The sequence below is a fragment of the Anabrus simplex genome, chromosome 2 (assembly GCF_040414725.1).
Source record: "Anabrus simplex isolate iqAnaSimp1 chromosome 2, ASM4041472v1, whole genome shotgun sequence".
NCBI lineage: Eukaryota > Metazoa > Arthropoda > Insecta > Orthoptera > Tettigoniidae > Anabrus > Anabrus simplex.
Window position 1 is genome coordinate 81912960 of NC_090266.1, and position 14933 is coordinate 81927892.

Genomic DNA, 14933 nt, shown 5'->3' on the forward strand with positions numbered 1-14933 from the left:
ACGACATATAGCGTTTCCATGCTTCTTCATTCACATTTACTATACTACAGCACATTTAGATTTTACTGTCAGAACTTACGGCAGTACTGTGTGAGTTGGCAACATGGCACAGGAGATAGCGGGTTCTTATTCACCATCAGCAGCCCTGAAGGTAGATGTAATCAAGTCCACAGCTGCTACCGTACCAATCCTAGCTCTTCCACATCCCATCACTGCTTAAAGTATAGCTGTGTTAGAGCAATGTTTAACTGCAAGAGGAAAAAAAATTCATATCATATTTCAAAAGTGTTTAATACTGTGCTTCTCTAACCTTTTACATATGTATTTGCTATCTATTCTAACCTAATGACATTGTTTTACTTGTTGGCCCACAGGAGCTCAGGAGTACGGCGAGGCTGCAGCATATATTCAAGCACAGTTTGAAGCGAAGAACAAGTCGACTACTAAGGAAATCTACTGCCACATGACATGTGCCACAGATACAAACAACATCCAGTTTGTCTTTGATGCTGTGACCGACGTTATCATTGCCAACAACCTGCGAGGCTGCGGCTTGTACTAAGACAGTGGAGCTGGAATCCGCAGCCAATGAGAGAAGAGCGCGGGACATGCAGCAGGGGGCTTTATGGGAGACAAATGCTGGGTTCGAGGGCACATGTACCATGGACGTTAAAGTATTTTTGACTTGGGTGCAAACATGAAGAAGACAAACCTATGCCCTGACAGATCTTGGCTCTGTAATCCTATATTGTTATTGTTTCTTATCTTTCTTTCTTTCTTTCTTTTCTTTCTTTCTTTCTTTCTTTCTTTCTTTCTTTCTTCCTTCCTTGTGCACTCATACATATTCACACAAGTCAGTACCCTCAGTCAGTCTAGGAAGAAATGGTATTACCTTCATCATTCTGTTAAGTAAACTTCTGTACCGTGAATCCTCACAAACATATACTGTGATAAAATTAACATAACAAACCATATCACAAAATTATCTACTGCATTCATATTAGAAGAATATGAAAATATCATATACAGTATATGCATTTGGCTTATATTCAGGAAAATTTATGGCACACTTGATTCAGTATGATGTAAAATTCTATTTTTCCTATCGTACGACTTGCGTAGCGAAACCCGCTGCAGCACATAAGTGTTTCTCAGAGAGACACGATCAGCTGTGTTCAACACATTCTGTAGTGTTTCAAAATTCTCACCACTGTCTGTTTGGTTTGAAGAAATTTAAACTTCTCCTTTGAAAAATGGAATTCAGTCAAGAAGACTCAAACACGGTATCAGCATTTTTACTATCATGTACCTCTCCAGGTCTGTTAACTGTAGTTAGAGTATTTTGTTCTTGTTCATTGCGTCTGTGAATACTGGGGCAATTTGCAGGGACTTAAAGTGCCAAGACGTGTTCATATTCACTTCTGAAATCTATTTCACATGATTTAACATGATTGAACTTTTGTCCTTTATGCTTAATGGCTTGAATATTGAGTGTGCCATACTATTACATTGAGCCATTCCTTTTGTTATCCTAGCAAGATCTGTGAGCACACTTAGTTAGGAATTATTAATTAATCTTGCACTGAAAGAGAATGGCCACTTTTTGGCAATATTTTTCAGCTCTCTGCATTAAATATTTAACTAATTAATTCTACAGCAATAGTTCTATTGGACCACAAGTTAGTAGTTCTCTATGATTTTAAATATCATATCACATGTGGCGGTTCCCGACGATGAGTTCTCCTAATGTTTGCTCTTTCACATTAACTTTCCAAGAGACCTGAACTGAGGAGTGGTGATCACAGTAGTCATTGCGAGGAAAAACAAAGGAAGTCTAGCTCAGGGTAATATGAGGCAGTTATATCTAATTGTGATACTATACGTCCTCTGTGTTTCATTTTAGAAATTTTACTGGGAAACAGGTGTAGCTTTTAAATCAAGTATGAGGTTAAGATTCTTTTTTCCGAGTGCATTAATAAAAAGTTGTTCAGTTTATTGAGTTACACTCTGTGCAGTTCCTATTCTAATCCAGTGATTTCATGTAAACTTAAGGTGTATTCAAAGAATCACAGTTAGAAATATCTGTATTTAAAATACAATATGGCCACTATTAGTCTGTGCCACAACAAGAAACAAGAAACACGTCAACCAAGTCACTGCACTGAACCGTATAAACAAATCTCTCTTGGCTTGTGAAATACAAACCTCCACATTGTTACTTACATGACATTCCTTCGTTCTGAATCTCTAGCAAATGTCGAAGTCGAGTAGATCCCAACGCACTTGTTGATGCCGACAGAACCACCAAGAGTGAGATGTAGGAACTCACATAATCATCTGCTAACATTGATGGAAGCCAAACTATAATTGTCAAATCATGTGTCATTGAAGAAGTAGACAGAGAAAAATTGTATATTCTGTTGCAACATTTTTGCAGAAAAAATGAAAAAAATATTGATAAACAAGTATGTATTATGTAAAGTTTTATTATAACCTAAGTCATTTATTGTGAATCTAGTCAATAGTGTGTTGATTCATTTTTCCCTCTCGACCAATTTCTTAATGATAAAATTTTTAATTTATTTGTTATGCTATAGCTAATTTATACGTGAATGTCCCGATGATACAAAGCTTTCTTCACCTGTACACATTGAGGGGGAGAGGGTATAGCTGGGTGAATTATGTAGTCCAAAGTGGACAAACCTCAACAGAGAGTGCTTGTATGTAACTCCAGAGAAACTAACCATGTTCTGTACCACTTTAACTACCCTATCTTCTTGGAAATCAAGCCTGTACGTGTGTTTTTGAAACCTGTGTACTTCTGCTTCAATGCATTGTTCAGATCACAAATGGCAATTTCTCATTCGCTATATCCCCCATCACCCCAGAAACCTTGTTCCACAAAATTTCGATTTTTAATAAATTGAATAAAGATGTATACATTTGTTCCATACCATGTTGATGTGTGTTTGATTTTGGTCAAAACTGGAGATAGTCTCCTTTTGCACAGAGCAGGAACATGTGCATTCGGGTGCTAAAACAAAGGTCCACATGAAGCCAATAATCACATAATGGTGCAGGGTGTCTTACAAGAAATTTAATATTTAAGCCGTAATCACAGGGGAAAGAAGAAGTTAGTTCAGGTTAGCTTAATAAGTTCTTGCACGCAAATGATGTATTATAATGAATGGATGTTTCTGGTTGTTTTCTATAGTGCCTGGAATATGAACGTATTCTTAGTCTTGTCTACAGCTTGTGTCTGATGTATCATCTGTCATGTACCTCCTCTGTGTAAGCCGTTTTATAAATAACAGTTGCCATGTTTTGACCAGAGGTATCAAATGTTATTTGTATGGAACGCTGTATGTATTGATATATGCACTTATAAAATTAAATTGTTGCTTAGTTGTGGAAAATAATAAATAACAATAATAATATTATTGAAGATAATTATTACTATAATAATGGTAATACAAGATATGATGTTCATGTTTTCCAGATAATAGTAGGATCACGTATGTATAAATTTCTTAAGTGATAGAGAATTTAAGATGTTCTCTACCTAAGCTGTATGTTTCTCTGTGATGTGAATAAGCAAAAAAATACTACTACCCACTTTTGATGTAGATTAAGAGAATGTTGAGGGTGTGAAAGCTGGCAATGTTGGAATGATTGCTGATACAGCAGCCTGAGCATGCGCTAGCAGTTCAGGCAGTAACGCGTCAACTGTAGGGATGTCACAAATTAGGGATTTTTTAATATAAAAAACATCCCTAAATTTTGTGTCACCTATAGTTTTCATCTTATTTTATGGGTTAGTTTAGGTGTGTAAACTAAAATTTTAACTTTGGAAAGTGAACACAAAGAGTAAGTAACCTCTTGCTAAGTTAATGTGTGTATTAACAAAACTGAGTTTTCTAGAGAAGAAGGAATCAGTTCAGCTGTGTTGACCCCACATATATAGGATTTTAAAAACTTCTTTATTGTAGTGAAGTCTTTCTTTCTGTCATGAACTTTTTAGGTATATAGAACCAAGAACCATGGACCCTACAGGTAGAAGAAGTGGTGATGTGGAAGTGATGAACTTTATATTGATATATATCTGACCTCTCTGTCTTGTCGAAGCAAGGTGGGAGTGGGACCACCCTTAGAAATGTGTGTAGTATGACATATGAAATGCATTTTGAGTAAGATAATAAATCCCCCTCCCAGTCATCTTTCCTGTCATTATTATAGTTTCTAATATCTTCCTTTTCTTATTGCCATGCCATTCACAGTTTGTAGTGTATCATTGACTTGCTAAATGTTTGTATTTCATTCATTCTAACACCACGAAATGCTTTCATCCACCCTGATTGTGAAAAATAAAACTGAAACAAACCTTTCTTCGTATTCTTCATCATTATCGTTACTATTATTACTGTTTTAATTAAAATGTATTTTTGACCATATTTTGTAATTGTTACGAACAATCCCAGTTGTGTGATTAAGCATTGTCGAAATTCCCGTCATGTTGTGAGAAAGTGTCCGATTAGCATTTTCTTACCCTTTCCTTGTAAATGTATCATACCATGAGACACTTAACCACAAAATGAGTCAATAGATCGTGCAGGTTTACTGCGACGGAATGGTCCCAAAAATAAATGGTCGAGAATTAAACGGAAGTGCATTAACTGTTCAGGGCAACTGTAACATATATTGCAAAGAACACAGTCCGCATGTTGCTCGTGGGTTTCACTTCCACCAATCATCCCATTACTTCTAATTTTCAGTCATTTGGACCATATTTTCCATACACACTTTAAAAAGTAAGTCGGTGCAAGTTTTAGCACAGTCAAGATTTCAATATGCTGAGCAGTAGCCAATCCACTCAACATGCTGGGATCATATCTTCATTTTCTTGATACAGAATATCCTCACATTTGCATTGCTTGTCTCATGGCCTGTATGAAGAGCTCTTCAAGAATGTAATATAATTGATCACAAATAAATATGTATGAATATATAAATACTTCTTATCATTCAACTAAAACCAAGGTGATATAGATATTGGGGGCAAATAGTTTATTGGTGTGAATACTGTAGTTATTGAACTTCTTTCAGTCATCAAGAAACAAATTGTAAAAATATTGCCTTCTTAGACAAGGCAATGAGGTAACAAATACTTAATATACATTGTCTCATGTGCTATGATGGCAATTTTGAACTTCTTTCAGTAATCAAGAAACAAAAGGTCAAAATATTGCCTTCTTAGACCATTCAATGAGGTAATAAATATTTAATATACAGTGTCTCGTGTCATATGACGGCACTTTTGAACTTCTTAAAAATATTTCATTAACAGCTACATGAGGAGATATACAGAATAATGCTGTTGTGAATATGGTGCTAAGTTTTTCCTGTAGCATCCAAGAGTAAGATAAAGAATAATGTAAAAAGATTTAATGCTTGCTTGAATAACCCATCCAGTTATATTGTTGGGAAAACTACGTGCTTTTTTTTTTTCATACCATATATTTAAATACAACTTACAAGACTAGAGTAGGGTGAATATGTTGAGAATAGGAACTTGCTTCTGTGAATCCTGGATGGAGATTGACTACCAAGGAGGGCAGCTGATCTGGGAATGCTCAGGTCAGCCTTTTGTTAAAATAGATCAATTACCTGAAATAAATTAGGTCAGTCTGCTTTATCTAGAAGCCATCATTGTGTCTGGTATGTGGTGCTTACAATTTAATGAAAATCCACTGCCTGTTTCCAGTCATTCTGTTGGGTCAGGAATGTAATGAATAAAGCCCCCTCTAGCAGCGAGGATAGAAATCATGACTGACAAATGAAATGAAATTATATTGGAGAGTGTTGCTGGAATAAAGGACGACAGGGAAAACTGGACTACCTGGAGAAAAACCTGTCCTGCCTCCACTTTGACCAGCGCAACTCTCACCTGGAGTGACCGGGATTGGAACTACGGAACCCAGTGGTGAGAGGCCAGCGCGCTGCCGTCTGAGCCACGGAAGCTCAGAACTTACATTTTCATGTTTGATAAAAAAGAAACTAAAATTTGTGGCTCTAATAACTACAATTATATTGAATATTTAATTTTCATTACCACATTGTACTAAAAATAAACTTTCAACTTATTATGTAGTGCTCAGTACATACTGTATAGTACTGTTATAAATAAAACACTGTTTGTTTTATTGATCTAATGTAATTCTAAGATGGCATAAATTGGTACACACATATATATATAGGGTGAATCATAACTATACTGACAAAAAAAAATCAGGGACGCTCTTCATTTTATATTAAGAGCAATGGTGCAATCAGATTGGTGGAGAAATTTTTTCTTTTAGAGTAAACAAGGTTACCTTGTTACATCTGGGCGCACGATTCAAATTGATAAACTTGCCATATTTGCTATGGCAGAGAGTCAGCCGCTGCCTGTATCTGTGCTTCAGATGAGGGAAGGGAGGGGAAGTGGGAGACAAGATAATGCGCAAAATACCATACATCCTGAACAGAGTCCTAAGATCACTACAAAGCATAATAATAATGTTATTTGCTTTACGTCCCACTTACTACTTTCTTGGTTTTCAGAGATGCTGAGATGCCAGAATTTTGTCCCGCAGGAGTTCTTTTACGTGCCCGTAAATCTACCAACATGAGGCTGACGTATTTGAGCGCTTTCAAATACCACTGGACTGAGCCAGGATCGAGCCTGCCAAGTTGGGGTCAGAAGGCCAGCGCCTCAACCGTCTGAGCCACTCAGCCCGGCCAGATCACTACTACACACTAGCGAACTATGCATCAAAGTACGAGGCGGGGGGGGGGGGGGTATGGTTTCCTTTGTTCAGTATGTCATTCCGTTTACAATATTGTGAGTGAAGGAACACACAAACGTGGAGCAGCAGCGTTGCATCTTAAAACATGTTAAATACTGCGACCAACAGACGAGAGGAGAAGCATTCTTTGACTGACATGTTTGTTTAGTCATCAGCCCGAAGGCTGGTTGGATCCTGACATAGTGTGTCTTAATTACAGCGTGTTCTTGTACTGTGTGTGCAGTTACGTCTGTTTAATAAACGAACTGTGGATATTGCCTGTAAGAGACGAGGACAATCTGTGCGAGTTGAACAAGGGAACTTGTGCATTATCTCTGTCTCCATCATACACCCCACTTCCTGTCCCACCCCCTTCTCTTTCCTGAGGCACGGCGTCTGCCTGTGCTCTGGCGTAGATAATACGGTGATTCATCGGTTTGAATCGCACGCCTGGAAGTAACAATGTAACGTAATTTCTCAAAAACAAAAATTCCCTCTACCAATCCGATTGCTCCATCGTTCTTAACACAACACGAAGACCATCCCTGATAATTTTGTTGAGATAGTTATGATGCACCCTGTATACCATAGGTGTGTAAATTGTACTTCAGGCTTGCTTGCTTCGACCAACTCTGCAACAAGCAGAGCAGCTTAGCTTATGCATTCATGATAAATGTACAAGCCATAGCCACCAAACCTGGGTTCCCTTAAGCCTGCCAAGCAGGGGTGTTGCGTAGTTTTCTAGTTAGAGGAGGCTGTCAGCTAAAACATGTTACTGAATTCATTTGCGATTATCGTTAGAACTAACACAGTAGTTTTTATTGCTTTCAAACAGTTGCTTAAGGGTGTGGAAAGCATTTAAGTAAAATATTGCTTACATTACTTCCCGTAAACTAGATCAACTATCTGGTTTTTCATGGATAAGTAAGGTAAGAATTATGGAAACAAAACGTGCCTGTGATAGTCAACATCTCAAAGAGAGAGAGAGAGAGAGAGAGAGAGAGAGAGGGAGAGGGAGAGACAGAAAATTAATATTAAATCATTTTGAATGTCAGGGAAGTACCTGTCCGACTCATTGGCTGAATGGTCAGCGCTGGGGCCTTCGGTTCAGAGGGTCCCAGGTTCGATTCCCGGCTGGGTCAGGGATTTTAATCGCCTCTGATTAATTCTTCTGGCCTGCAGACTGGGTGTTTGTGTTTGTCCCACCACTTTCTTCTTCATATTCAGACAACACACTATATTACCAACCACACAGAAACACACAATAGTGATTACGTCCTTCCATATAGGGTTGGCATCAGGAAGGACATTCGTACGTAAAACAGGGCCAAATCCACATGTGGGACATAGTTCGCACCCGCGACCCCACAGATGTGGGAAAAGTGGTACAAAAAGAAGAAGAAGAAGAATGTCAGGGGAAGTACCACGAAAAACTACGGAAGTGTCCAAGTAGGCTCAAAGTTGATTGGCACACCGTGCCAAGGTGTTCAAAATTTGAATATAGGTATCTCAGATCAGAGATACACTACTTTCTTTTTGGCCCCTAAAAGCAAGTCCTGAAAGCCTAAAATGTAAACAGTAGTTCCTGTTGTGTTCCAATAGTTCAATAGTGCGCTTTTCCATAGCACTTTTATGCTGCTCTCTTAAACAAAACTCCGTTTGCATTTTTTTTTTTTTTTTTTCAGATAACTGAAGCTTTTTTAAAATTTGTGTCTTTCATCTGCTTTATAAACGTTACTCAAATCATCGTACCAATGCGTGTTCCGTACGTTCCTTTCTTTCGGAAAATAAAAGGCAAGGCAACAATACATTCTATTTAATTGTTCACAGCCAAACAGTCACAGTACAGAGTCCTAAATGTGCTCGTTGAAATGCTGAGTAAATATCTTTATTTCTCTCAAACAAAATGTTAGCTTCGATGGGTCATTTTCAACAACTTCTAATTTCTCATGAAATGGTAACAAAAAAGGAGCCTTAGGTAGTTTTCAATTGAACACTTCCAACTACTTTCTGTAATACCGAGCTCGATAGCTGCAGTCCCTTGAGTGCGGCTAGTATCCAGTATTCGGGAGATAGCAGGTTTGAACCCCACTGTCGGCAGCCCTGAAAATGGTTTTCTGTGGTTTCCCATTTTCACACCAGGCAAATGCTGGGGCTGTACCTTAATTAAGGCCACGGCCGCTTCCTTCCCATAAGACCTATCTGTGTCGGTGCGACATAAAGCAACTAGCAAAAATAAACAAAAAAAACTTTCTGTAATCCCTGTACTGCAGTCCGTACTTACAACACTTTTGCCTGCTGTCACCAAGTCATCCATACTGGGTTCAGTGGGATGCGAGTTTCTAACTTTCATACATCTCAAAATCAAAATCTCTTTATTTGCAAGTGAGGTGTCTACCTCGGTGGCAAATGGTACACTAAAATACATTATTGTCAAGCACTAAATTTTAAATTAACAGGAGACGGAGAAAATTTTCCTAGAATACAATATTATACAATTTACGCTAATAATTTTTTTCTATTAAACACACACATCATCCTTAATAAATTTATATTGTTTACAAAATTCTACTTATAATATCTTACAAACATAGTCAACTCATATACAGTACGGTATGTGAAATTACTTCTAATAATACTACACAACTGGTATAAGATTAAAATTAACATTGAATTTATTTACATATTTATATTTTACCCATTTTGGAACCTAAGTAGCATAACGACCTGCTGCGTCTTAACCAGAGCCCCTTTTGCCACCACTTTTCAGAGTTCCTGAAGGGCCTTCACAGCTACCGTAGCGGTCCCAGGGCCCTCGAAGTCCCCACTGTACTTCACCCCTACAGGCAGTCCCCTACTTGGGCTGTCCAAACTCCTTAGACCAGGGGATGGAATTAATTTAATCACACACATTTATTATTTACAATATCCTGCACTGGTCGAATGCCCTCTAACATTTAATTTATTATCTCTGTTGTTGTTTATTCTCTTCTTGAATATCTGTACAGATTTTGGAAAAGGATCAAACACTACCGCTGGTAAACTGTTCCACTCCTTCACGCCCTTCCCAATGAAAGAAAATTTACCCCAATCGCTTCTGCTAAAATTCCTTCTAATTTTATATTTGTGGTCAGTCCTGCCGATATAATTATTTTCCAACCGAAGCCTCTCACGGATATCTCCCCATGCTTCTTCTCCTGTATAGGCTCTATATAATCCTATAAGTCTACTTTTCTCCCTTCTCTTACTTAAAGTTTCCCACCCAAGTTCCTTTAACATTTCTGATACACTACTCTTTCTCCTGAAATCCCCTGTTACAAACCTTGCTGCTTTCCTCTGCACACCATCTAGTTCTTTTATTAGGTATTCTTGGTGAGGATCCCAAACACTGTTTGCATATTCCAATAATGGACGAACCATACTTAAGTAACATTTTTCTTTTAATTCTTTGTTGCATCCTTTAAGTAGCCTCATTATGACATGTAACGATCTGTATGCTTTCCCAACAACGTCATCAACATGACCCTTCCAGTGCAAATTACTTTCAAATCTCACACCTAAGTATTTGCACTTGCCATCTTTTGGGATAACTACCTCATCCAAAGTATATTCAAATTCAGTTTTAAAGCTCTTGTTTGTAAAAGTTGTAACAGTTGATTTGGCTCCATTAATCTTCATATTATTTTCTTCAACCCATTCCTGGATACTGTCAAGGTCCCTTTGTAATTCTGAACAATCCTCAATGTTATTTATTTCCCTATAAACAATTATGTCATCTGCATACAATCTTATTTTCGATGTTATATTGTTCCCTAAATCATTTGCGTATATTAAGAAAAGTAACGGACCGATTATCTACGCTAGTTTGCAGCATACTAGAGGACTCAAATGTGTTACTACATTCATCTCCAGCACAACATAAAATTCACTTCACAGATAAGATAATCAGCTGTGTGGGAAACGACATGGAAAGGAATGTGATTGTAGTGGGTAATCTCAATTTACCATATGTCAATTGGGACGGTAATATGAATGACAGGAAGCATGGCCAACAAATGACAAATCTATATATATATATATATACTAGCAAGATACCCGTGCTTCGCTACGGTATTATACTGAAATTTATAATTGAATGCTTATTGTCTTAGATATATAATCCGCTGAAATTCGCGATCTGGCTCGTTTTCTGAAAAAATCCACCAAAATTCCCGATCTGACTCGTTTTCTATTAGATTACGACACGTTTCCTCCCATTTTTCAATCTTCCTTTCCAGCAATCGATTTCGTACTTCCCCGGGCTAGGCTCAGGTATTCCTCTCGGTCAGTTGGGTCCGTAAATCTTTGCCATCTTTTCCTATAACTTTTTTAATATGGATAAAATCCTTCAGGAGATCCGGTGTGATGTCATATTGGGTGCCTTGGCGGCACTGAACCCGCGGCCGGACTGCATTCTTAGTCATTACCCGTCCAGGAGCCGTTTCCAGCGCGGTCTGCACATTTGACGACGGTCCGGAACATTATTACTATTATTATTATTATTATTACTATTATGTGTTGATGGAATGGCTGATGGCAGGGAAAACCGGAGTATCCGGAGAAAAACCTGTCCCGCCTCCGTTTTGTCCAGCACGAATGTCACATGGAGTGACCGGGATTTGAACCACGGAACTCAGCTGTGAGAGGCCGGCGCGCTGCCGCCTGAGCAACGGAGGATCCTTATAAAAACATTAAGAACAGTAAAATCAATTGGTCTCACCTCCTTCTACACCCCACAGCCGTTAAGTTTATTTACCGCCACCCTCCCCAAAAAAAAAAAAATATTAAAAGAAGGCTTGTTTCTTTATGTTTAAGGGAGATTCTAAACACCAATGTTCACGTCTATTACCTTCAGTTTTGAGATATAAGTATCCCCATAAAAATAATTTACTTTTTTCACTTTATTTCACACTACCCTTCCCCCCTAAGTGAATTTTCCCGCAAAAAATACTTGTTTCTTTAATAGTAAAGGATCTTCTAAATACCAATTATCACGACTCTAACTTCTTCAGTTTTTGATTTATGCGTCCTCATGAAAGGAATTCAACTCCCTTACACTCCCGCCCTCCAAGATGGTTCCCCCCCCCCCAAAACGCTTTTTTTTTTTTAAAGGAGATCCAAATACGAATTTTCACGTCTGTAACAACTTTAGTTTTTATTAGATGTATGTATTCTCATACAATTACGTCAATTTTTCAATTCTTTCACCCCCCTCCCCCCCTTGTTGGATTTTCCGTGAATGAGTGTTTCCTTACTTTTAAAGCAGACTGCAAATATCAAATTTCACGTCTGTAACATCTTCATTTTTGAGATATCAGTAGTCTAATTAAAAGAATTCAACACCATTTTCAGTCACTTTTACCCCCCCCCCGCTCCACCCAAGTGGTATTTCAGAAAACTAAAAATACACGTTTCTTTATGTTTAATACAGATAAAAATACCATTTTCCACTTCTGTAACATGTTAAGTTTTTTAGATATACTGTAAAAATTCTCATTTTAAAATTTCACCCCTTTGGAGTTCCCCTTAAGTGGATTTTCCAAAAACAAATCACCTATGTTTCTTTACATTTACAGGAGATTTTAAACACCCACTTTTTATGTCTGTAACATTTTACGTTTCAAGATATTCTGTAGATATAGTCTTTCAAAAAATTCACCCCAAATTGTCACTCCTGTTTAACCACCATTAATTGGATTTTCCAAAAACTAAAAAATACGTGTTTCTTCATTTTTAAAGGAGATCCAATATACAAATTTTTCACCCTTTTACACCCCTCCCATTGGGATTTAGAGGAAACAAAAAAATACGTGTTCCTTTATTTTTAGAGGAGATTCTAACTACCAATTTTTACATCTGTAAATTTTAAAGTTTTAAGACGTAGACACACTCATTTTAAAAAATTCAGCCCCCCTCCTTTTCACCCCCCAATATTTGCATTTTCCAAAAATGAAAAAATACGTGTTTCTTTACTTTTAAAGTAGATCCCAAATACCAATTTTCAGGTCTGCAATATCTTCAGGTTCTGAAATATAAGTAGCCTCATTAAAGGCATTCAACCCATTATTCACCCTTTTACACCCTTCCTATTGGGATTTTCAGAAAACAAAAGAATACGTGTTTCTTTATTTTTAAAGAAGATTCTAAATACCAATTTTTACGTCTATAAACTTTAAAAGTTTTGAGATATAGATACACTCATGTTAAAAAATCACCCCCTTTTCACACCCCCCCCATTAATTGGATTTTCCAAAAACAACAAATACATGTTTCTTTATTTTTAAAGGACATCCCAAACACAAATTTTCAGGTCTGTAATATCTTCAGGTTCTGAAATATAAGTAGACTCATGAAAGGCATTCGACCCCTTTTTCAACCTTTTCCACCCTTCCTATTAGGATTTTCTGAAAACAAAATACACGTGTTTCTTTATTTTTAAAGGAGATTCTAAATAACAATTTTCACATCTATAACCTTTAAAAGTTTTGAGATATAGATACACTCATTTTAAAATATTGCCCCCTTTTCACCCCCCTTAATTGGATTTTCCAGAAAAAGAAAACACGCGTTTCTTTATTTTTAAAGGAGATCCCAAACACCAATTTTCAGGTCTGTAATATCTTCAGTTTCTGAGATATAAGTAGCCTCATTAAAGGCATTCAACCACTTTTTCACCCCTTTTAACTCCTCCTATTGCGATTTTCCGGAAACAAAAAAAGACGTGTTTCTTTATTTTTAATGAAGATTCTAAATACCAATTTTCACATCTGCAAACTTGAAAAGTTTGGAAATACAGATTCACTCATTTAAAAAATTCACCCCCTTTTCACCCTCCCATTAATTAGATTTTCCAAAAACAAAAAAATACATGTTTCTTTATTTTTAAAAGAGATCAAAAGTACAAATTTTCAGGTCTGTAATATCTTCAGTTTCTGAGATATAAGTACCGGTATCCTGAAAAAGGCATTCAACCCATTTTCACCCCTCCTATTGGGATTTTCTGAAAACAAAAAAATACGTATTTCCTTATTTTTAAAGAAGATTCTAAATACCAATTTTTACATCTGTAAACTTTTAAAGTTTTGAGATATAGATACACTCATTTTAAAATTTCACCCCCGTTTTAACCCCCTTAGCGACGGAATATCCAAAAATCCTCTCTTAGCGAGCACCTACATCTTAATATGAATATATCCCCAAAATTTCATTTCTTTATGTCCAGTAGTTTTGGCTCGGCGATTTTATATATATATAGATATACTAGCAAGATACCCGTGCTTCGCTACGGTATTATACTGAAATTTATAATTGAATGAATTGAAATTCGCGATCTGACTCGTTTTCTATTATTTTACGGCACGTTTCCTCCCATTTTTCAATCTTCCTTTCCAGCAATCGATTTCGTACTTCCCGGGCTAGGCTCAGGTATTCCTCCCGGTCAGTTGGGTCCGTAAATCTTTGCCATCTTTTCCTATAATCATTTTTAATATGGATAAAATCCTTCAGGAGATCCGGCGTGGTGTCATATTGGGTGCCATGGCGGCACTGAACCCGCGGCCGGACTGCATTCTTAGTCATTACCCGTCCAGGAGCCGTTTCTAGCGCGGTCCGTACATTTGACGACGGTCTGGAACATAATAATAATAATAATAATAATAATAATAATAATAATAATAATAATAATAATAATAATAATTTATTATTATTATTATTATTATTATTATTATTATTATTATTATTATGTATTGCTGAAATGGCTGATGACAGGGAAAACCGGAGTATCCGGAGAAAAACCTGTCCTGCCTCCCTTTTGCCCAGCACGAATGTCACATGGAGTGACCAGGATTTGAACCACGGAGCCCAACTGTGAGAGGCCGGCGTGCTGCCGCCTGAGCAACGGAGGATCCTTATAAGTATATTAATAACAGTAAAATCAATTGGTCTCACTTCCTTCTACACCCCACCGCCGTTAAGTTTATTTACCGCCAACCCCCCCCCCCCACCCACCAAAAAGAAAATTAAAAGAAGGCTTGTTTCTTTATGTTTAAGGGAGATTCCAAACACCAATGT

General features: G+C 37.3%; 1 protein-coding gene across 2 annotated transcripts in view; it reads left to right on the forward strand.

Annotated features, from left to right (window-relative positions):
- Window positions 1-5009, forward strand: part of Galphao (G protein alpha o subunit) — a 1276387-nt gene extending 1271378 nt beyond the window's left edge. For both annotated transcript variants that reach the window (XM_067140187.2, XM_067140188.2), the window contains exon 8: window positions 375-5009. In XM_067140187.2, coding sequence (XP_066996288.1) covers window positions 375-562 — 188 coding nt within the window. In that variant the 3' untranslated portion in view covers window positions 563-5009. The remainder of the gene's footprint in view (window positions 1-374) is intronic.
- The last annotated feature ends 9924 nt before the right edge of the window (window positions 5010-14933 follow it).